Genomic DNA, 24,672 nt, shown 5'->3' with positions numbered 1-24,672 from the left:
TATCCCCCCCACTCCCCCCTCAATTCGAGCCCTGGTGCTACAAGACATTTCTGAAAAACTTTTGACATTTAAGAAAATTAAGTCTAAGCCCTAAAGGGATAGTTCACCCAAAAATGAAAATTATCTCATTAATTACTCTCCCTCTTGTTTCAAACCCTTAAGACCTTTGTTCACCTTCGAAACAAATCAAGATTTTTGATTAAATAAAAATGCCACAGTGCACGTGCTGCTGCGGACTATGCGCTGCGCTTTGAGCAGAAAAATGCACATGCAGAAGAATTGTTGAATAAAGTCTTTAGTTTTGCGCACAAAAAGTATTGTTGTAGCTTCATAAAATTATAGTTGAACCACTGATGTCACATGGATTTTAATAATGTTCTTACTATGTTTCTGGGTCTGGGAACATTTCTGTCTATGGACGGTCAGGAAGCTCAAAATAAAAAATAAAAATCTTAATTTGAGGTCCAAAAATGAACAAGTCTTACAGGTTTGTAACAACTTGAAGGGGAGTAATGAATTAATTTGAATTTTTGGGTGAACTATCCCTTTACTTAATGTAATTTACAAACTTTGTCACTTCAAACCATTGGTTATAAACCATTATGTACACAAAAACAGTTTGTTTCAAACACGTATAACTTTTTTTTCTCAGTGGTACACAAAATAACTTTTCAGGTGAACTGTTGTTTTAAGGTTAATCATAACATACACCCAACAGCCATGTAAAACAAACAAACAAAAACAAACGAACAACCGTTTAGTCAAACTTTTTATTTTTCCAAGTCAAAAAACAAACAAAACATAGATACAGAAAATGAAGTATCAGATTGATTTCTATACAGTGGCAATTTCTCTTCATTTAAATTCCCCTTTCCCCATAAACCCAACCCAGTTATAACTCAAACTCAAGGAAACCCTGTCTTTTCCATTTATTCTTTCTTGCACACACACTTGCACACTCACACACATCCTTACTGGGAGCCTGGGTATAGCGTATGAACTGGACTTGTTTGAAACATCCATGAAACTGAAGGCAAACAAGGGCATTAAAGAGACTGTCAAAACTGCTCTCCCTAATGCGATCTAAGGCTTTAAATCTAAAGCTGAAATATGCAAGAGCATCAAAGTCTTTTACAAGTCAACAAAACCTCCTGCAACTACCACTGTCCTGATGGAAGAGTAAGTTGAGGGAACCAGTGTCGCCACTTGCGTTCAGGTTTTAAAAAGGTAACACTCAAAAGCATCTAAATGCCTCTAACGCCCAAGTCAAATTAGTCTCTGTCGCCCTCTACTGTTGACAAGATGATTCCGAATCAGCTGACAAAATTTAGTTATGAAACAGTGCATATTCGAAAGGAAGCAAAGCAAACTGCACCTTTCTCCCCTCCCCAAGCACTTAATCCAAAAAGCAAAGCTGACCCAATGACAATGAAGCCAGCACAAGAAAAATAGTGTAAAATGCTTTTCCTCAGTAAATCACACAATAGATTATCAATTGTAATGATGCAAATATCAGAAAAAAACAATTATACACATTATATTAAAGGGTTGAGTGCTGTGGACAAGGAAGGACTCATTTGATGCATCTTATGTACAGCCGGGCTCCAACCTCACTCTCAGGATAAAAGAAAAATAAAACCGAAAAAGGTCACAGTTTCACACCTCTGTGCACTCAGAGGTACAAGACCGCTGGTTATCTTTTTTTCTCTTTTTTGAAATTGTAAATTACTGGGCAGATGCTGGTGAAGGATAAGGCTTGCATCTTTTGGGGACAATCGACTAGAAAACTGATGCCTCAAACAAAGCATCTGTTCCCTCTCTGATTCTTAAAGAGGGCAATCACTACACAACACTTTTGCCCATGTCATGGGCCGGCATACATAGACTACAGTATTACAAGACATTTTTAATCTGAACAATGCGTGTCAGCTTCAACATGTTTCTAATAAACAGCCATTTTGAACCTCCTGCTTCTTTAGAAATAACCTTTTTCATAAGTAAACTCAAATTAGACAAAATCAACATTAATATTTAAACAGTTCTCATTTCAGATCTGGAATAAAGAATCAAAACTGGGAGCAAGCGCTTATTTACACTGGGGAAGAAACTAAAAGCTGTAAAATGTGAGAAAGGTCAGTTTCTCCCCCTTTCTATTTACGTTATAGATATTTTTCAAGGTTTCATTTGAAACTTTTCAGATACAATCCAGTTTTCTGTTTGAAGGCTTTTGGCAATACTTCTTAGATTTCCTTTACATCCAACACTGAATTTTTGAGAAAAAGTAAGGGAGGCAGAAATGACTGGATGAAAAGAGGAGGACAATGCATGATCTTTCTCCTCCAAAAGCAGTCAATCTCCTGCATCTTTCCACCAACTTTGAGAAATGGTTCTCCCTCTAAACTTAGAGTGACCAAAGCGGTCTATACAAAGGCAGCCTTGTTTGGCTTTTAGTTCAAATCTCTAACCTAACAGATGCAACCACTGAAGCCTGTTTAGCGAGGCTGTTTAAAAACAATTCATTAAGTCCAAAAGAGACAAATCAAAAAGGAGGATGTCACATGTGGGATCCCAGGTTCCTTAGCCTTCCCTGTAAAATCACAACAACCCCAGCTGAGTGGCTTTCCTTCAGTCTTTATCCCAGGGTCAGAGTGCCCGTTAGGGAAGTAGGACAAACCCCTGCACAAGCCATCTTTAATTATTTTCTTCATCGCTGTCGTCAGGGCTGATGGCTGGGCTGTAGGTTGGAGAGGTGGGGCTGTAGCCGGGAGAAGTGGGGCTGTAGGTGGAGCCCTTGGGACTAGTTGGAGAGTAGGTAGGGGATGTGGGTGAGTATTTTGGAGATGTTGGAGAGTAAGTCGGAGAGGTGGGGGAATATTTGGGGCTGGTTGGGGTGTAGGTAGGAGAGGTTGGAGAATAAGTAGGGGAAGTGGGGCTGTACTTGGGTGTAGTTGGGGAGTAGGTTGGAGAAGTGGGACTATATTTGGGTGAAGTGGGCGAGTACTTCGGAGAAGTGGGGGAATATTTGGGGGATGTTGGGGTATATTCGGGAGAGCTGGGACTGTAGGAGGGGGAGGTGGGGGTGTATTTTGGAGAGGTGGGGGAGTAGGATGGGGAACTTGGGCTGTAAGAAGGCGAGCTTGGGGTGTAGGTGGGAGACTGTGGGGTGTAACGCGGACTGGATGGAGAGTAGGATGGCGAAGTTGGGGAGTAAGAAGGAGATGTGGGAGAGTAATTGGGACTGGTTGGGGTATAATTGGGAGAGGTGGGGGAGTAGGAAGGCGAGGTGGGGCTGTAAGATGGAGAGGTCGGAGAGTAACTTGGCGAGGTGGGCGTGTAGTTGGGCGAAGTGGGACTGTAGCTCGGAGATGTCGGGGAATAGGACGGAGAGGTTGGAGAGTAGCTTGGAGAGGTGGGAGAGTAAGAGGGGGAGGTTGGGGAATAAGATGGAGAAGTTGGGGAATAAGACGGAGACGTTGGGCTGTAACTCGGTGAGGTTGGGCTGTAGCTGGGGGACGTTGGGCTATAGCTGGGGGATGTTGGCGAATAGGATGGTGAAGTCGGGGAGTAAGACGGTGAAGTCGGAGAGTAAGACGGTGAAGTCGGAGAGTAGCTTGGAGATGTTGGAGAATAAGACGGAGAAGTTGGAGAGTAGGAGGGTGATGTGGGCGAGTAAGATGGAGATGTGGGGCTGTAGTTTGGACTAGTGGGAGAATAAGATGGCGAAGTCGGAGAGTATGACGGAGAGGTCGGAGAGTAACCAGGGCTCTGTGGGGTGTATCCACCAGGAGAACGAGGCTCGTAGGCAGGAGAAGTTGGAGAGTAATTTGGAGACAAGGCTCCTGAAGAGAAAAACAAAGGAGAAAAAAAAAAAGTGTTAGTGGCTGTTTGGTTTGCAACCTACTAATTACAACCAAGTAAACTAAGACCATTATCCTTAAAACATAAGACCAAAATAGACAGTAAAGAGACCTGGTGAGGGGATATAAGGGCTAGCTGGTCCAGGGGATCCAGGAGATCCAGGAGTTGGAGACCAGGCAGGAGAATAACCAGGAGAGAAGCCGCTGGCATCAGACGCAGCGCTGGGAGAGAACCCTGCAGCACCTGGTGTCATTCCACTTCCTGTATGGGGAAAAAAAGAACAGGGCATGAAATGGAATATGTAAACATACACACAAGAATGCACTGTAAATAAGTGTGGCAGTAAAACAGAACCGTATGCAGCATTTCTTCACTCACCAACACTGGGGGACCAAGCACCATATGCAGGAGTGGCTCCTGTGTTCCAGGGAGTCATGGCAGGAGACATGCCACTCATGGGGCTGGGAGCAGAGCCAAAGAACATACCCGTGGCTATGGTGGAAAAAGCAATGATTAACCACAGGTTTAAATTTGGGGACAGAGTATAAGGTTTAAGCCTCTAAGCATGCAAAACAATAAGTTCGACTTACGTCCTGCGACACTGATACCAGGGATGTTGGTGGGAATCTCCATACCATACTTGCACTTCTCAGCATCCAAAAGCAGGTCAAAGCAACCAGTGCCTGCAGGAGCCAGCTGCCCCAGCATGATATTCTCAGACACCCCTTTCATTGGGTCACATTCACCATGAGATGAAGCTTCCATCAACACATCCACCTACAGAAGAGTGAGGGATAATATCTAAGATTTCTTTACAAGATCAACCACAATACCATTTTAAAACATTAAACAGAGCCTCACCGTCTCTTCAAAAGAGCACTTCATTAGCGGTCCAGTGTCCTGCCTGTTGATACCGTGACGAGTGATGGCCATCAAGTGACCCCTGCAGGTCATCGTGTCACAAAGCAAAGCAAGATGGCGGTAGTTAACGTAAGAACCGTCGAAAGAGATGACATGGTACAACTCTCTTTCCAGAGCCTTACGCACAGCCTCAATACCAAGAACCTGCAGTTGAAGAGCAGACATTTCTGAATTTGATCTGAGGACCTAATAGGTTCCGATCTTTAGATAAGCTTTTAAACAATTCTTACAGTGAAAATCTCCACAATGTCGTTGGAGGTGGTTCTGACAGGGTCCACATCCTTCTCACTGAGGACCCTCATGAGACTGACTCCATCGGTTTCCAGGATCCACTCTTGCAAAGCTTTAAACTCTCCTTCTTCCGTGATGATGATTTTCTTCTTGTTGTCAGTCTGTGGTAGATGCATGTACACCTACAAGGGCAGAAGAAATTAAACTCCAATCTCATGGCCATCTGTGTCCACAAAACTTTAAAGTGCATATTGCAGGTTAAAAAAAATTCTCAAATGAATATATAACCTTGTATGAAAATACCACATGAACGGTGAACCGTTAATGCAGGATTTGAAAATGTTTTACAAGACGCGAGGGCACAAATTTAGATAAAAAAGTGAGGCTTTCCTTGACAGTTCTCAAAAAATGCTTTTTTTCAACATCGCGTCATATTACGTCACATAAGTCGTGTGCCGCACTCTGCTTTGAGCGCGCGCGAGTCAGTGTGTTTTCAGTAGTTATTTTTATTTCAATTTATCATTGTCATGGTAAATTGTGTTTGTGGAGGTTGCACAAACTCCAGCCTGTCAGGACATGGAGTCCCCACAGGTTTCCTAACAAGAAATATGACGGTATCACCGGGCATCGGTGCGTTAGTGCAGCTGAAGAGACTGGACTTCACTAATGCATCTGCGTCAAACATCGCGGTGGTGTGTAACTTAACAGATGTGATAGAGGCCAAGTGGAAAAGCATGGTCAGCAGTGAATGTGATCAAAACATGCGTTTGCTTCTCCCAGCATATGCGTCTGAGAGAGGAATACTGCAGGTCACCACAGGCTCCAGGAGAACACAGCACTGTCATGTCCACTATACCTGCTCCTCTTTCCAGATCCCTCCAGTCAGAGGATCAACATGATGAGGCTGTTGGTGTATATCTAGCACAGCCTTCACAATTTAACACTTTAACAACACATTGTGATACCCAGACTGAAAGATTGTTAAATGTTTTTAAATGGGTCAGATGGTATTTCTTTTGGTAGTATATGTTTGGTACATCTACATATATACATTGAGGTCAATAAGTATTTGATCACCCTGTGATTTTGCAAGTTCTCTTACTTAGAAATCACGGAGGGGTCTACAATTTTCAGCATAGGTGCATTTCCACTGTGAGAGACAGAATCTAAAAATAAAAATCCGGAAATCACATTGTATGATTTTTTAACAATTTATTTGTGAATTACTGTGTCAAATAAGTATTTGATCACTTGAGTCAAATTTTTTTAATATTTGGTACAGAAGCCTTTGTTAACAATTACAGAGGTCAAACGGTTCCTGCAGTTCTTCACCAGGTTTGCACACACTGCAGGAGGGATTTTGGCCCACTCCTCCATACAGATCTTCTCTAGATCTGTCAGGTTTCGGGGCTGTTGCTGAGCAACACGGAGTTTCAGCTCCCTCCAAAGATTCTCTATTGGATTTAGGTCTGGAGACTGGCTAGGCCACTCCAGAACCTTGATATGCTTCTTATGGAGCCACTCCTTGGTTTTCCTGGCTGTGTGCTTTGGGTCATTGTCATGTTGGAAGACCCAGCCATGACCCATCTTTAATGCTCTGACTGAGGGAAGGAGGTTTTTGCCCAATATGTCACAATACATGGCCCCGTTCATCCTCTCCTTAATACAGTGCAGTCATCCTGTCCCCTGTGCAGAAAAACACCCCCAGAGCATGATGCTTCCAGCCCCATGCTTCACTGTAGGTATGGTATTATTGGGATGATACTCATCATTCTTCATCCTCCAAACACGGCGAATGGAGTTAAGACCAAAAAGTTCTACTTTGGTCTCATCTGACCACAGGACTTTCTCCCATGACTCCTCTGGATCATCCAGATGGTCCCTGGCAAACTTCAGACGGGCCTGGACATGGGCTGACTTAAGCAGGGGAACCTTACGTGCGATGCAAGATTTTAAACCATGACGTCTTAGTGTATTACTGATAGTAGCCTTGGAAACGATGGTCCCAGCTCTCTTCACGGCATTGACCAGCTCCTCCCGTGTAGTTCTGGGCTGATTCTTCACCATTCTTAGCATCATTGATACCCCACGATGAGAGATCTTCCGTGGGGCCCCAGTCCGAGGGACATTGACAGTCATCATTAGCCTCTTCCATTTTCTGACAAGTGCTCCAACAGTTGTTCTTTTTTCACCAAGCTGCTTGGCAATTGCCCCGTAGCCCTTTCCAGCTTTGTGAAGGTCTACAATTTTGTCTCTTGTGTCTTTTGACAGCTCTTTGGTTTTGCCCATGTTGCTACTTAGACTTTGGCTGATTGTGGGGTGCACAGGTGTCTTTATGACAGCTAGCGACCTCAAACAGTTGCTACTAATTTAGAATCATGAGCAGAGTGTAGCTGGACTATTTAAAAGCAAAATAACAGGTCTTTGAGGGTCAGAAATCTGGCGGATAAGCAAGTGATCAAATACTTATTTGACACAGTAATTCAAAAATAAATTGTTAAAAAAATCATACAATGTGATTTCCGGATTTTTATTTTTAGATTCTGTCTCTCACAGTGGAAATGCACCTATGCTGAAAATTGTAGACCCCTCCATGATTTCTAAGTAAGAGAACTTGCAAAATCACAGGGTGATCAAATACTTATTGACCTCACTGTATATATATATTAACAGTTGAAATGTGTTTTGAGTTGGGTATTAACAGTGCTATGAAATAATATTTATGATTTAGTGCTGTATAAATAAAACTGAATTGAATTAACCATAAATGATTGATTGTCAACAAAATGGGGCCATTCAAAACCTTTATAAAGTCCTCCTTCCTCTGTAAACTATCTTCTAATGGCTGACACAACACATGCACCATAGTTCCAGCGGACAACTTGTCTGTATGCTGTCATTATTGATCGTGTTATACCAATGGCATCAAAAAATGTTACTTCTAGGTAGTCATGACCTAAATAGAGTTAACTTGTAATTGAGAATCAAAATTATTCAGACTGTTTTAATATTAAAATCTTTAATGTATTTATACATGTATACAAGTATTTAGCTTAGAGTAATAAATGATTTCTGCCCTAAAACATGTGTCTGCTGGTCTGGAGAGGTCTATTTCCCACACAAGCACCTATGAATCAAAAACGTGTTTATCTCTCTCTTTCTCCTGCGGTGATAAGAAACCACTATCACGTAACGTTAGTGTCGGATATTAACGAGTGTGACACGCCTGATCAACGCTTATTAGTTTCTATTACTGGTAGTATCAATACTAGCATTGCTATTGCCTGATTACATTAGCTAACGTGTGTATATCTGTAAGCTAACACTGATCTCTCACCAAACACCAGCCCTGTTCTCCTCACATCAACTCAATTTGTCTTCTCTGACCGTTGTTCTGTCTAATCCTGGCCTGTCCTGCTCTCTTGGCTGCATAGCAAGCTCATCATTTTATCTGTGGTCCGTCATACGAGTGTAAATACACATTTAAAATTTCCTCAGCGTCCGAACTGTCATTGCGATCCATTGTTTTCCTGTGGTTTAAATGGACCGCTCTCCCTTTTGATGCGTCACTTCCGGTTTTGGCGCATTTCAGATGCGGAAGAAAAATTCTCTCACAAAAACGACTCCAGAAGCTGTAATAGCGTATTTTAAAGAAAATCTAGTTCCTACAGTATTTTTCTATACATCGACTCACTGGAGTCTCTAACCTGCAATATGCCCTTTAAGTTGTCCTGTTAGTCATTTTACATTTCAGGAGGAAGCCAATTAGCACTCCCCATTACCCAGGAGCATGTAAGTGTCATCTGCCTTTTTAGACAAACCTGCACTGCCGCATGGGCTATCAGGCTTACTGAAGTGAAGTTAAATACTGTCAAAAGATGGAAGAAAAATACCTTGCTGATCTGCTCAATGCCTTGCAGTGTCATGTCTGTCAGCATGTTGGATTCAATGCAGCGAAGGAAGACATCGTCATCCATCTTATCCACTACCTCCTCATCCTGGACACAAGATTCAACATTTACGATTCAACATTGAGAGAAAAGAGGCCAGTTACCTACTCACCAGCAAAAACTCAAATTACATCGAATTACCTCTTGAAACTTGTTCTCGTCACTATTCATGATGCGGATTCGCAAAACCAGTTTCTCAGCATTGTCATCATTGAAGATGCAGTTAAGGTCATCACCAAATCCTAGGAGACAAAGATTAGAGTTAGAAAACTATATAACACCTCAGCATCTATTCTGTTTGCCATTTAAAGTGTTGTATCAACATGCATTTATTCAATGATAATCTCAAGCCCACCTGCATTGATCTTCTCTGCAATCTGCTCCATGGTCAGTTTACGGTCAGTCATGTGTTTGCGATCAAGCTCGATACGCAGCAGCCAGGGTGAAATGCGGGTCACGTCGAAGTCAGGCATCTCATAGTACACGTTGACCCACTCCTGATCCTCAGTCACGACAGTGTTCTGTGGGTTGGGGTCATAATAAATGGCTGTGTTGGCAGTGACCTTGCGCAGGGTTGTGTGCTCCAACCGACACAGGATATCTTTGGCCCTCTCTGCGTCACGGGCCGCTTGGCCCAGGAGAAAGACGGTCAAAGAGGGGGTCTTGGGTCGCTTGGAGATGTTGATAAGTTCTTTGAGTCTAGGCACACCGAGTGTGACGTTTTTGGCAGACACACCGGCGTAGTGGAATGTGTTCAAAGTCATCTGAGTAGCAGGCTCTCCCAGAGACTGGGCAGCCAGAGCACCTACCATCTCACCAGGGTGAGCCTGAGGAAAACAAAGTGTCCAGCTTCAGACAATTTGATAAAACTATATGACTCCCCATTTTCTAATTTTTTAGGTGCAGTCAACACTAAGCAAGCATTACTTACAATGGACTGGTTAAATTTGGTCTCTATCTCTCCCAGCAGCCATTCAAAAGCCTCTGTGCTAAGACGGAACTCCTCAGTCATTCGCTTGGAGCACAGGGTGGAGCGCAGGTGGATGTTGAACAGCAGAGTGGCATTCTCCTGGGCTTGCCTGCTTAACTGGTCTTCACCATTTACGATCACCAGCTTCTTACTCAACTCATGAACTCCTGCATAAAAAAAAAGAGCAGTTATCCATGTGCTATCAATACAATGCAACACTTGAAGCTCACTCCAATAACAACAAACAGGTGGTGCCACCACTATAATGACAAGGAAAAACAGCCATATTGGTTATTGCTACATAAAATTGACACCTCTTAAAAGATGCAGATTTGTCAAGTGCATGAGTTTGGCATCATGTCTCCAGTCAACACGTATACAAAGATGTAAAAGTGGCTTTTATAATCAGCTTGCACAGGTCTGCCACACGACAGTGGTAAGCTATAAGGATCAGTCGTCAGCAGGCTTTATTTAGCTACCTCAAGCAGGAGTCTTTATTTAGCTGGGAGACCCGCTCAAATGTGGAGAGCCTTAAGTCGGCTAATATAGGGTGCACGCCAAAATAAAAATTAATAAAACCAGTTAGTTATAAGATACCTAAATAAAATCCCTTTACAGGCTCAAAGTACAAAACCCACCTTCCACTACTCGTACTGGGTTGAGGTCAGTTGGTGTTCGAGGATTGATGCGGAAAATCTTCTGAGCATTCCAGATCATTCTGGCCAAATTGCATGGTAGTACCACCTATGGAAAACACGGTTTGGGTTTATGACATTCTACAGAAGTGTGCAAATACAATAATATTCATGCTTGATACAGTTGTAAAAAGAATGAGGACAATCCCAACCAAAGGGCATATGGATATTGATGGCGCTTAAAGGGTACTCTTAAGAGTCAGACCTTGCTGTCGCCTGTGGGGAAAATGGCCCTCAAGATCTCTCTGTCTTCCTTCATCTTCTCAAACTCTCTCTCTAGAGCACTCTGGACATGGGCATTGGTCAACACATCTTTCACCACATCCTCCTGTAGAGTGCGGCGGAGAGCTCGGTCATTGGCGTAATCAAACTTAAACCTGTGCAATTAAAGAAAGAGGCAGAAAGTCAAATCAATGACGTTAGTTAGTTGAGCTCTGAGCTGATGATCAACAATGATCTGAGATGACTTGAAAACAGACTCCTAAATAGCTTACTATCCATGTCCTTGTTGATTTGAGTTACTGTTTTATTGATTATATTACTTAGTTTAAATTATTATTACTGGCAATATTACTTTACTGTAAATACTTCAACGAACAACAGAACTCACTTCTTCTCAAAGGCTTTGTTGGATGGCTTAAGGGTAGCCATGTTTTGGAACTCCACAGCCTCTCCCGCCAGACCATCCTCTCCATACCTCAGCTGGACAACTTGGTTAATGGAGTTTCTGACTGTAGCATCATACTTTACCATAACAGACTCCATAGACTTGATCAGACGACGCTGAATATAACCTAAAGGAATAGGAGTTTCATCAAAACTCATGAAGACAATTTCAGTCTTTAACAGACTAATCTGATGACAATTGCGCATAACATCTCACTTAGAGACTAGAAATAAGAATTACGGTTTAAAGTTCAGATTACATTTAGTATCAATACTGCTCACTTCATTACCTGTCTCAGCAGTTTTGACAGCTGTGTCGATCAGACCCTCTCTGCCTCCCATGGCGTGAAAGAAAAACTCAGTTGGTGTCAGACCGGCCAGATAGGAGTTTTCTACGAAGCCTCTACTCTCTGGACCATAGTCATCTTTAATGAAGTGAGGGAGAGTGCGGTGCTTGAAACCAAAGGGGATTCGCTTACCCTCAACGTTCTGTTGCCCCACCACAGCAATAACCTAAATGAGTGAAGAGGAAGAACAAATAGAGAGACAGTGAAAAAATTCTGGTTAAGCCTTTAGCCTGAAAGAGGCAGCAACATGCTTTTGAACTATTTTAAGATTTAAACACCATCTACTGTCTTCTCTCACCTGAGAAATGTTAATTTTAGAGCCTTTTGAACCAGCCACCACCATGGATTTGAAATTGTTGTACTCAGACAATGACTTCTGGGCAGAGGATCCAGTCTTGTCTCGAGCATCGTTCAGAATGCGGTTGACCTGGTTCTCAAAGGTCTGTCTCAGAGTGTTACCTGGGGTGGGCTCCAACTCATTGTTGTGGGCTTTCTCAATGACCTACGAGAAAAAAAATCATGATGCACAACTGCACAAAAGCAACGATCTGTTGAATTTATAAATACCTAATAATGTCAACTCACCTCTATCACATCCTGTTTGGCTTTCTTAATCGTGTTCTGAATGTCCTGATATGTCGCCTTATCGGCAATGGAGTCTCCAATACCAATAGAGTGACCTGAAGCAAACAAAGCAGATAGTTGTAAATAAATAAGGATTGAAACCGTTTTTGTTTAATTATCAAGTCTGTTTTTTTTTACCCTCAATGAGCAGCCAGTTGTTGACAACAGTCTGGATGTTAGAATAGAAGAGTCGTGTGATGTCATGGCCCATCTCAAGGTATGAGATATGGACAAGAGAGCCAGCTGAGGTTCCCAATGACTTCTTACATAGGATCCCCATGATCAGCTCACCGTTCTCCACAATCACCTTCAAAATAAGATGAGAGCGAAATTGCATAAACGCTTTCTTTTGCACAAAAACTACATCCGCATTTGGGCTGCACTACTGCACCTTAGTGTCTCCAGGGGAGATGTGTTTGTAAGGGCCGCTGTCCTCTTCATCAGGGTGAGTGCTGTGTGTGCGGATGGCATTAATGTGCCCAGGGATGATCAGGCTGAAGATCTGTTTGCCAGTCCAGAAAGGTCTAGGCTTCAAGATAGCCGGTTGGGGCACTTTGCCATCCCATGTGGAGAGAAACATGAGGAGGTTCATCACCTCACCCTAACACAAAGCACACAAAATGATTTATTAGTATCAATCTCATTTAGCTGTATAACCTAACAGCTCATTATATTCATAATTAGGTACTACAGCTTTGTAAACTCACCCTCTCCAAGAAGACATCTCTCTTGGTGAACTTGCGCACAGCTGTCAGTGTGTCCTGCACAATACCCATGACGGGTCTGTTGGACTGTGGTGTGACAATCATACGAGGCACCATGGCCAGCTCTTGGATCTCAGCACGGGTCTCCAGGGACTGTGGCAAGTGCAGGTTCATCTCATCGCCGTCAAAGTCAGCATTGTATGGGGTTGTCACACTAGAAGTGAAAGATTTTCTCTTTTAAAATGAAGTCAATATTCGAGCAATGGTGATAAATCTGACCATTAATTTTCTATACAGATTTGTAACAATTTCAGCAGTTATAACTGATGATACACACACTCTCAATATATTGCTTATCCACATATCAATCTATAAACAGTCTTTGAAACCCAGTGCACCTGAGGTTGAGTCGAAACGTTGACCAAGGCAAGATTCGCACTCTGTGGCCCATCATAGACATTTTGTGCAGCGTAGGCTGTCTGTTGAACACAATAATATCTCCATCACACATGTGTCGTTCAACCTAGAAAGAAAACAAACAGGTTTTAAATACTTTGCTCACTGTAACTGAAAATTACATTACATTCTTATATTAAACATGAAATAAAGACTGACTTTGTATCCAATCTGAAGGTGAAGGTCACTTGGTTTAGGGTGGAATCGCAGGTCAATTCTGTCCCCGTTGTCTCGGATAATATATTTGGCTCCAGGGTACTGACTGTTACCTCTCCTCACAAGCTCTTGGAGTCTATAAAGTTAAAGGGGGGGAAAAAAATTAAAGAATTTGAGAGCACTGGGTTACAGAGATCTCTCAGAGAACACTAAAACATTTAGTAAGTGAGATGTATTCAGAAAGAGATAAAAATAACTAATATTACCTGTCAATGTTAAAGGGTGTGACAATCTCAGGGAAGGTCATGTTTGCGGCGATGGAACGGGGAACGCCCACCTGGTCGATCTGCAGGTTGGGGTCAGGCGTGATGACAGTTCGGGCAGAGAAGTCTACACGCTTCCCCATCAGATTACCTCTGACACGTCCTTCCTTACCCTTTAGCCTCTGCTTGATAGATTTCAGTGGACGACCAGACTTTTGCATTGCCTGAATCAAGAGCATATGAGAGCAAAATCTTCGTTAATATTTTCCTGATTGTCCCACTCTGCATAACTGCAGATCAAATATCAAATGTTTTAACTGGCTGTTTTATTTTGTGTAGTGTACCCTGACTTTTTTTTCCCACAATTGCATTTTTTGATAAATGCATTAATACTACTAAAAATGCATTTATTTATTTTTTAAAGCATTTTATTTTCATTCAATACAAATTCTACAACAATAATAAATTCTATAAAAATAAGAAAAAATAATTATTGATAAATAACTTTTAGTAGTAGTGATTTTTTATTTAATATTGAATTATTAATATCACTGATAAGAAGAATATTATTGTTGTTTCTCATAATAGCCTGGACTCAGATCTCCTTAGGTATAGTGTAAATCTTACCCTAGGTAGACCTGGCAGTTCATTGTCTATCATAGTGGCCACGTGGAACTGAAGCAGCTTGACATCCTCTGCTATAACATGCGCTGCAGCTCCACTCTGCTCATTTCGCTTCAGCTGGTTATTGATCTTCACAATGTCAGCCAACTTGTGTGTTAAATCATCCTAGAGGAGGGGGGGAAAAAATAATAAAATAAATTTATTGATACAAATCTAACAGCTATCAGAACTATACAATGCGTCAAACGTTTCCTACTGTTTAATAAGAAATGCTAACCTGGTTTCTAGCAGAGCCCTGCATAACCACAGCCGGTCTCACAGCAAGAGGCGGCACGGGCAACACAGTGACAATCATCCACTCAGGACGGGCAAATTTGGGCTCCATTCCCAAGATCATGTCCTCTTCATCTGAAATGCGCTTGAAGATCTCGTGCACACGTTCAGGGCTGAGGAGAATCTTCTTCTCCTGGGAGTCTTCGTTCACGTGCTTCCACTCAGCATACAGCTCCAGGCCAGAGCGACGGATACGTGGCTGGTACCTGCCACAGCCTCCATGACCCTTGAGATATGAAAGTTAAAAATCAGTTTTAAAACTTCCAGAGAAGCTGGAAATTTAAAAATTGGCCTGTGTGCTTAGACAATTTTAGGTCTGTACCTTCTCTTTGGTGAGGTCTTCTTCAGTCTCCTGCTGCTCCACTCCAAACTTGTTGTCCATCTCCTCTCCACCCTCACAAATGTTTTTGCCTTTACAGAGGTCATAGACGTGGGTCAGACGCTTGCGTGGCTGCCCCTTCGACTTGACCAAGATGTCTTTGATCTTTGGATTGCTCTGAGTGAAACAAAAGTAGGAGTTAAAATACACTACAAAACTATTTGACAAAAGGAACTAGATCAGAAGAACCAGACAGAAATAAATATTTTAACAATGAAATAAATCACAACAAAAGGCAAACTGAAAATACGGCATACCGCGTCCACAAGAAGTTTTGAACAGAAGAAGCAGACACATCGGAGGACCTTCATGATCTTTGTGATGAAGCCAACATGAAAGACTGGCTTAGCCAGCTCAATGTGACCAAAATGACCAGGGCACTCAGTCATGTTACCTAAATGACGACAAGCAAGCAAACAAGCAGAGGTTCAGCTTTAAGTGTTTAGTTTAATACCAACCAAGATGGATAAAAATCAGTTTATGAACATACCTGCACATGTCTGGCATCTGCCTGACCTTTCAATTACCCCTTGCCGGGGGTCCATAAGTCCCCCCAGTTTAGGGCGTCCTCCTTCTGTGGTCTCGGGGTACTTGATGCCCCCTTCAGTAACGGACATCCGTTTCTGAAAATGATAACAAACAGCATTAAATTGTACATTTTCACAGCAATAAGAAAACATTTGTACACCAAGTATACCCTCGAATAAAGTTTTTCAAATACACGGACCACAAGAGCAAACAGTAAGTTTGCAATAACCAATAATTCAGATGTCATCTGTCAAATTACGCATTTAGCATTTTTAAACATTTTAATTTGAAACGCAACAAGGCTGTTTAATGGTTATATTTATAATGGGGTTCTTCAGATTACATGCACTCAAAGCACACAACCATCAAATGAAGTGTCAGAGATTGCTCACCTCTGCATTCATAAAAATTGATAAAGGTATAAAAGTCCTTAAAAATGACGACACTACTGAATAAAACCCAGTTACTTTGCATTGCTGTCTAAAGAAAATGCATTACAGCTCAACTCAGAACCATGCCATTAACTTAGTTCGTCATTTATTTCAAAAGATAAGTGGACTTCAGGAACTAAATAAATGAAAGCATGCATATAAAAATTCACATTTTATTGCAAGTAAGGGAGACATAGGGAACAAATGTGGAAACTTGGGAGTAACTGTGTCTGCCACGTGACTCCAAAATGGTCAAATATAGTAAACATAAATATTACAACGAGGTAAAATTGTATAACTTCAAACAAGGCTTTCCGTGTCTTGTTGCTAATTGTTAAAGCAGGACTCTTGTGTAGTGTTTCTTCAACTTTCTAAACACATGCCCTTACAGAGGAAGAAGTGGCTAGCCGGCTAAGTTAGCAAAACACAAGTTCACAAAAGACACTGTATGTTAAAATCCGTATTTAATATGATTTTAACACGATGATGATTTGAGTAATACAATAATACTCAAAGAATTAAGAGAATACCCCCTCTCAAGAGCAAAACCTACAAGTTCATCAGGGCTGAGGACGCCGAATTGCACTCTCTTGATGAGGCGCAATGGGCATGCGCTGTCGCTGGAAGGCGGTCCGTGCATCCTGTCTATTCAAAGAGACGCGTCCTCCCCCGGCACGCCGCTTTGTAAGAAGGAACACCTCTGAAACGCCACCAAGACTCTCCTGGCACACAATGGTGACCGGAACTTGTCCGATGGCGGTTTCCCAGTGACCACCGTATCTTGCTACTCAATGTGCTTTTAAATTTGTGTTCATATACTAGCTATTGTAGCGACCGGCTGTCCCCTTCCCTTTCCCCGATCTACACTCCAGTGCGCTCTAAGCGCATCTGAGAGAAATCTGCTCTCACACGGCTTTATATAGACTGTACGCTTTGCTACAGGTTCACACAGCCTACTTAGCAGGGGCTGAACAGTCAGAGGGCGGGGTATGGATCGATCTTTCTGTGCGCTTATTGGCCGCGAGACGGCAGCATATGAATAATTAATTAAAACTGACGCAGGACCAATGACGTTGCGCGCTTTTGATTCCTGCGAATCCTATGTAGGCGGAGGCGGGACAAAACGTATGAAGAGATTCCATAGGCCCATAAAAAGCAAGGGAGGATCCGTAGACACTTCAGTCATGAATATTCAATGACATTCGTCAAAATGAAACATTATTCGTCAAACGTGTTCGTAATATTCATGAGCAGAGAGCGTTTGACCAATTGGAACCAACGCTTGATGGCGGTAAAATAGCTTTCTTACTGCCCGCCTTCTTTACGAGCATTGCCGATTTTACCCGACTGATATTTTTTCACCCTCTGAGCAAAAATAAAAAAAACCTATGCAGTTCCGTCCGTCTCGCTCTGGATCAGCTAACAGTGCTGGAAAAGAAGCTCGTGTGAGAGGCCTACACCTACCGTCGAGGATTAACACCAGTATTTTTGTTTTAAATATTATTTTTATGTAATTCAAATGATTGATTTGTTTTTATTTTGTACGCTTATTCATATTTCTCGGAGCATTTATTATGATTTTCCTTAACTTATTTGAGTTCTACGGGAAAATGCAAGAATCCACGAGGTCGAGTAAAAACAGTGGCTGGACGGCACGCGCTTTTTTCGGTATGATCAGCTGGAAACTCCGCTGAAAGCCTGGGGTTTCAGACAGTGCCTTTTCAATTAAAAAACATTCGTGAAACGTTGTTGTTTTAAACATTTGATGTTTTGTTAAACTATTTTGAAAATTATAACGTTATTGTAGCACACTGTAAAATTAAAAATAGAATTGGACATCCAGGCCATGTTGTTCTACAAAAAGGCGCTAGCTTACGTTTTCTGGTGATCGGTTTTCTTATAAATAATCGTAAATCCGTAGTTCGTAAGTGATTTAATTTGATAAGTTAATATAGTTTATTGCTTTCTCAATTGTAGAGCGTGATCAAGAATTTGTAGTAATGTAAGTTGATGTTACCTGGCGACTGTTGTGAGCTTTGGCTAGTTTGTTAGCCGCCATTCTTTGTGGAATGGGGACATTAAACAGCACCCGTTTGAAGTTGTTTTGTCTGAAATGTTAGTTTAACGTTACATCTTTAAAATTTCAGTGTGTATATTTGTTACTGAGTGTATATATAGGTTTATATTAGGGTAAAGAACCAGCATTATTCGGCTGCATGGTTATGGATTAAGTACATTATAGGTTACAGTATAGACAGACGGTTGGATTAAAAAAAGTTGTTCATCTAGGTTCAATCACATTTTATACTTGAATTGGTCTCTTAGATGCATATTAATATAGACACCAGAAACACATCAGACGGTTACTTACAGGACCATTCATGACTTTTAGCAATTTTGGCTTAAAAAACAAAGCTATTTGTGTTGTTCTTGGTCTTGTTTGTATGGTTTCAGTCTTTTTAACCGATCATGTGTTAGTTATCACGTTTATGTTAGCCTGTTAGCATTGAGCTGGGATGGCTGTGAATATATTTACATTAAAAATAGGAGGATCTCTAATGTTCGAATCGTTTTCCGATTATATAACATACACCGATTTCTTAAAACAGAAAGATGATTTATAGCCGAAAAGAGTTATCTTATAATGGTCATCTGCAAAGCGAATCTGATAATGGAACAAGAGCTTGGTTGTAACTCGTATATCAAACCCAAATCGACTTTTTTGAAACCACTTGTATCGGGAAAATTGGCTTAACAGTCGGTTTTTGTGGATAAATATGAGTTATTGGCTCTGGAAAGTGCTGGTTTGGTCCCAATACGTTTACAGTCAAAGTCTCATTGTTCTTTAATGTGGATAGCTATATGTTGTCTCAAAGTCTATCTGAATCGGTCTCCTCACTTAAATCAGATCCTTGCTTAGAAATAACCCCAAATGAAGATGGATTTTGAGGTATCTTGTCGTATATGGTGGGTACAGTGGCGGTGAGATGAACAAACATGGAGTCTGGTGCTTATGTACTTGGGCGGGTTTAGAAGGGAAGCGGAGTTGCGTAACTCCAAAATAAAGTGAAACGAGCCTGAGCTAGCTAACATTAGCATTAGCACAGACCTTCTTCCACAAAGACGAAATCATTGTGACGCTGTTATCAAATTGAAGGCTGTATCTGGGGGATAAAAAGCTATATATTTATCACAACCCGCATAAAATAACTATGCGGGCTCGTTTACTTTGGTCGGTGCAACATGGACGCTGTTTTCTACAAACATGTTTTTCAGTAGGAATGTTGAAAATCTCATTTACTTTTGTCTCTATACAAGTTAAGCGTAATGACTTAGTCTTAATTGTTTAAGGGTTAGTTCACTCAAAAATAAAACTTATATCATTTAATGTTGTTTAAACCTTTATGACTTCTATGGAGCACAAAAGATAAAAAAAAAATGTTAGGGATTGATATGAATGAAAAGACACAACAACAATGATTCTGCTGTACATCTCTCTTTGTACTCCAAAGGTAAATCATACTTTTGAAATCACGTGTGAGTAAATGGGTGAGCTGTCCCTTTAAATTTGTCGTAATGTGAGATTTTGCTTCAAGTGTCTTACTAATGTGTTTTAATGAAAAAGTAGGGGGTTCATCAACAGACTGTAATTTGGACAAACTTGTGTTAACTAAATGGTTTGAAATATTCTCGTATGACATATTTTGCGTGTAAATAAAATATTTGCATTGCATTCAAATTCTTAGGTTCACTTTTTTTTTTAAAGCCTGCTTACCTGCAAAGGTCTGTGTGCTTAGATTTATGTGCCTGTTTTAAATGAATCAAGCATTGAAATAACAGGGATATATTATTTTCAAGTACACATTGCTTAATATTTTCTGTTTACGTGAGGAGAGATGGTCTTCTATGCATTTCAAACCGAGCTGCAGCACTTTCACTACAATCTGCGTTGAAAAAAAAAACTTTAGTCTGTGCCTTTTAACATAAGATATTAAACTGCAAATCCTAATCACTATATAGCATTTCTTTTTGAACCTTTATAAAGGTTCTGTGGAACATAACACGATGGACAAAAATATGATCTTTGGTCTCTAAGAGGCAAGCCATTAACATAACTTTTTATTCAAAGGACATTTTGCCATTTTTACATGTTGCAAAGCAATTTAGAAATATGGTTCCTTCAGGAAAACACAGACGTTTCACAACGCATTATATTTACAAACAATAAGTTTGTATTAAACAACAGTGGGTGCATACACACACGATAAATATTGCAGTGCTATTCTAGAAATTAGAGCAAAACTATAATCTCACTGTCGTGTTAATGGAAGAGATGCTGAAAAACTTGTCAAACCACAAATCAGAGGAGAGACATGGCCACTAGATGGAAGCTTTGAGCGCAAAACAGACAGCTGAAGGCTAGTCTTCCCTCAGTCTGTCTGGATCTTCCTCTTCCACAATCAAGCAGAAAATGGGCCGTGCTTTGATCAGGAGTTCTCAGGGAAGCCCGGTTGTTCCAGTTTAGTAATCACAAGGCTCCATAAGTAAGCTTGTTTGGTTAAAAAAAAAGAAGAAAAAAGCACATTTACCAAGGCAATATAATGATACGTTTTTAAGTTTGTAATGACCGTGAATGGTAAAGTAAGTTTTACAAAATTAAGCTCACCAAGCAGAAATGTTTCTAAGCCTATATTTTAATCATCAAAATGTTCTATTATTTAAGACCAGTGAGAATTAACACAACATATCATTATGATGACTATGAAAGAGAAAATGCTAAATGTCAAATATTGAGACACAAAAAATGTAAATAAAATGGAGTGCTAAAGTAATTACACTAAATAGCACTTCTCACTTAAACTATAGTTTGTCCCTGATTATCCCAAACACTGATCATCCCAAGCTTGGATCGCAGAAATTTCATCGACATTCGAGTACACCAGGAATGGGTGAGTTGTAACACTGAGTTATAAGTTCACCCCTTAGAAATGGAAATTAATATCATACATGACCACAGTGGAGGATACACACTTAAAGGTTCCATACGGAAGTGTTTTTGCAGTGATGCCATAGAAGAACCGTTTTTGATTTCCCAAAGAACCAAAAGATGCTTCATATTTTTGGTTTCCACAAAAATATTAAGAAGCATAACTATTTTTCACAGCATTAATAATAAGAAAAGTTACCTGAGCACCAGATCAGCATATTATAATAATTTCTGAAGGATCTTTGACAATAAAGACTGGAGTAATGGCTGCTAAAAATGAAACTTTGTATATAAATTAAATTGTATTATATATTAAACTAGAAAACAGTTGTAATAAACAGTTGAAATTGTAATTATTACACATTTTCTGTTTTTGCTGTATTAAAAAAAAAATATGCAGGCTTGGTGACCACAAGAGATAAAAAACAACAACATAAAAACAAATATAAAACTTTGAACACAATTTTGAACTTATTTAGATTTACATTATAGGAAAGAAAGGCCAAGGCTACATGTGATGCTTTGGAAGGTGTGATATAGTGAATTGGGAGAGCATCGTGAAATACCTTTCTCTAATTTAACCTTCTTAAAGGTACAGTTCACTAAAAAGGAAAGCTTTTTTATGTTGTTCTAAATCTGTATGACTTGGTGGAACACAAAAGTAGATATTTTGAAAAATATTCAATTGGTTTACTTTTCCATTCAATAAAAGGCAATGGTTTTGTTGTTTTGGACCTCTATAACACTGATTGTATGGACAATAACCAGTTCAAACACATTTCAAAATATTTTGCGTTCTATAGAAGGGAGGTGGTGAACTGTCCCTTTAAGTACCTCCAAAAACAGGCATAGTTGACCAAAAGCAAAAATGAAAAAAGCAACAAATGCTGAGACTTCTCACACTGAAAAGACCTTTGATAAGTTGTTACGGCCCTTTATTTTTGAAATCTTTGAGTTCTTTGACTTTCAACAAAAGTTTATTACATTGATTAAAGGGATGTATAAACAAGCTAAAGTAAGAGTGATGGCAAATGGAAATATTTTGGAAGCACTTTAAATATTGAGAGAAACAAGACAAGGGGATCCATTATCTGCTTTATCTATAGAACTTTAATACAAATAAAATATATTAAAGTCGAGGGAGACATGCATAAAATTAAAACTGTGACTGTTATATGATTAAGTTTTAGCTTATAGCATAGAAGCTTATCCATATATAAATATATTTAAATAAGACCGGAGTAATGCAAATAGGAGGTTATTTAGAAAAATAATGAATTCAAGAGGGTGTCACAGTCACGCCAGGCTCTCGCTCCTCACTGACTCAGACCTCACGTTTTCCAGAGTTCTAATCACACACACATGTCTCTTGTCAGCACTCATCAACACCCCTACAAAGCACACATGCACACTGTCATTCACTGTCTGGCCTTGTCAAGAGAACACAGACTTTCTTATCTTTCTGAAACGGTCCATAACTCCTTGGATGATCTCTGATTCTGCCTCCTTTTTCCAAGTCTTTTTCCAAATCTCCTGGTCTCCACATCATGACTGATCCTTTGTTTGTGTATGTTCCTGGAGACACATTCAACAGTTACATTCAAGTCAATATTCATCCTATCATTTTAACAGTCATTACTCACCTGCATTGTTGATTTCATCTGCCTCCTAGTGAACTTAACATCGGTTGTTCCTAATTCTGTGTATCGTGACAGAGGGACTGAACAAAAGATTTTAGTACAGATTAAATAGAAATTTTAGATTTAAAATATTTAAGAAATGTAAGAAACAAAAAGACAAAAGAATGAGAACAGTGTTTTAAAGAAGCAGTCAGCACTTCACAATCTCCATTCTGGCAGGAATATGCTTGGAAGATGAACATATGAGAATGACACCAGAAATCATACAAGTGCACAAAGTTACTCCACAGTGTTCGGACAGTGCGTGTTAAGACGAAGGGCTGCCAATTATATATATATTTTAAATTCATGTAAGCTGTAAAAAAATATTTTAGTTTGGAGCTACACAAATAGAGCAAATAATTTATTACAATATAAGAATTTTCGGCATATGTCTTGGAACTGACAATCAGAGCATTTTAAGTAACATCAAGACACTGCAGGAAACAGGAAGTATATCATTAATATTAATAGTATGGAAAAACTAAGTAAAAACTAAATATTGAATAATTAAATATATATTTTAAAATAATAAAAGGAAATTACAACAAAAAATGGGTAATAAAGGAAAAAAATTTGCAATAAAAATGGAAAATTAGAACAATTGCAGAGCAATAGTCATAACAGTATTGTGCAGTTTTTTTGGTTTAACTTTTTATTGATGCTATTCAATCAGAGAGAAACAAAAATGAAAGACAATAGAACAGCAATCGTTTCAATCTATTAACAGAGATCAAAATTAAATTAGATCAAAATATAAATTTATATATATAAATTATGCTCTCCATTTATTAGTAATTGAGGGGCAAGGGAGAGAAACTGTAAAGGCCAGGCATACAGAAAGGGTTTTCCTATTTTCTTACCTTTTCCTTCCAATATTTATTTATTTTTTCAAATGTGACAAGAAGGGTTGCCAAGTAGTCTGACATTTTTCTGTATTACCAAGTATTGTAAATCTAATACACTATGCAGTTTTTGATAAATATGAAAAGATTCTCTGTGCTCTGGGTAGTGATGCTAATCTCATGAAAACACTGACTATTTGTCCTCAGACTGATAACAAAACTATGAAGTGTCAGAGGGTTAACTTGACATTTCATTCATCTGCCCACAGCCATATTTGTTATCCAGTCCTCCCATTACAGGCGGACGTTCGACAGCCCCCTCTTCCCCAAAACTCACCAGGAGTCTGTGTGTGGCTGACTCCAGATGTCCCAGCCTCTTTTGTTACTGTGGAGATTCAGCTGGCCACTGCCCTCTCATTAGTGTCTGCTGATCCATATGTCATGTTAAAAACAGCCTTTGATCAGCAGTGAGCAGGGAAACATTTCAGCCACCTATTTTCACAGCAGACAAAGATTAGAGGCAATCAAAAGACAAATACAATAATTTGGAATATGACAAAGCTTGTTTACAGAGTTGAATGGCTGATTCAAGAGGACGGTTTGTGAAGACCACCTCTGTCTGGCCTACTTCTGTTTTTTTAAAGTTAAAATGCTATTTAAATAATATAAATTTACTTTTGCTTAATGCATGATCCTTGAACATTTGCTATCAAACTGACTTCGACTTGAACTAAGATCTTATCCCAAAGGTACCTTAAATCAACTACTTCATACGAACTTCCTTATCAACAACTCAATTTCCTTATCCACACCGAATGATAAAACATCTATTCTCTACATATATTGACATATGCACCATGTTCTTAATATTGACTGTGGTGAAATATCTTGCATTTTTGAGTTTCTTATATCCTTGTTCCAATTCCCAAACAGCTTACGAAAAAGTAGAACCACTTTTTGGAAAAGCTTACTGAATAGGTTGCCTGAACTATTATAAACTCCAAAAAGAAACAAAACAAGCATGT

General features: G+C 39.9%; 1 protein-coding gene across 1 annotated transcript; it reads right to left on the bottom strand.

Moving 5' to 3' along the window:
- Positions 1–757: 757 nt before the first annotated feature.
- Positions 758–17,026, bottom strand: polr2a (RNA polymerase II subunit A). The gene is made up of 28 exons (XM_079397495.1): positions 16,690–17,026; positions 15,668–15,800; positions 15,435–15,571; positions 15,121–15,294; positions 14,743–15,024; positions 14,469–14,630; positions 13,845–14,065; positions 13,582–13,714; positions 13,365–13,489; positions 12,970–13,180; positions 12,654–12,863; positions 12,401–12,569; positions 12,224–12,318; positions 11,937–12,140; positions 11,582–11,804; positions 11,236–11,419; positions 10,831–11,002; positions 10,569–10,674; positions 9,892–10,097; positions 9,316–9,787; positions 9,102–9,202; positions 8,904–9,008; positions 5,010–5,192; positions 4,720–4,923; positions 4,449–4,635; positions 4,237–4,350; positions 3,970–4,119; positions 758–3,839 (listed from the first exon to the last, which is right to left on the bottom strand). The coding sequence occupies exons 1-28, from the start codon at positions 16,774–16,776 to the stop codon at positions 2,692–2,694; spliced, it is 5,898 nt and encodes a 1,965-aa protein (XP_079253621.1). The 5' UTR covers positions 16,777–17,026; the 3' UTR covers positions 758–2,691.
- Between the last annotated feature and the right edge of the window lie 7,646 nt (positions 17,027–24,672).

Source organism: Barbus barbus, assembly GCF_936440315.1.
Source record: "Barbus barbus genome assembly, chromosome: 38".
In the NCBI taxonomy this organism is placed as follows: domain Eukaryota; kingdom Metazoa; phylum Chordata; class Actinopteri; order Cypriniformes; family Cyprinidae; genus Barbus; species Barbus barbus.
This window is presented reverse-complemented; position numbering and strand designations above follow the sequence as displayed.

Bases quoted from the DNA above. Each gene is read 5' to 3' on its own strand.
- polr2a (XM_079397495.1), bottom strand. From the start codon at position 16,776: ATGCACGGACCGCCTTCCAGCGACAGCGCATGCCCATTGCGCCTCATC. The intron at 12,319-12,400 runs GTAAAAAAAAAC...TGTTTGCTTCAG, and splicing joins CAACTGGCTGCTCATTGAGG to GTCACTCTATTGGTATTGGA. The intron at 4,636-4,719 runs GTGAGGCTCTGT...ACTCTTCTGTAG, and splicing joins AGTGCTCTTTTGAAGAGACG to GTGGATGTGTTGATGGAAGC.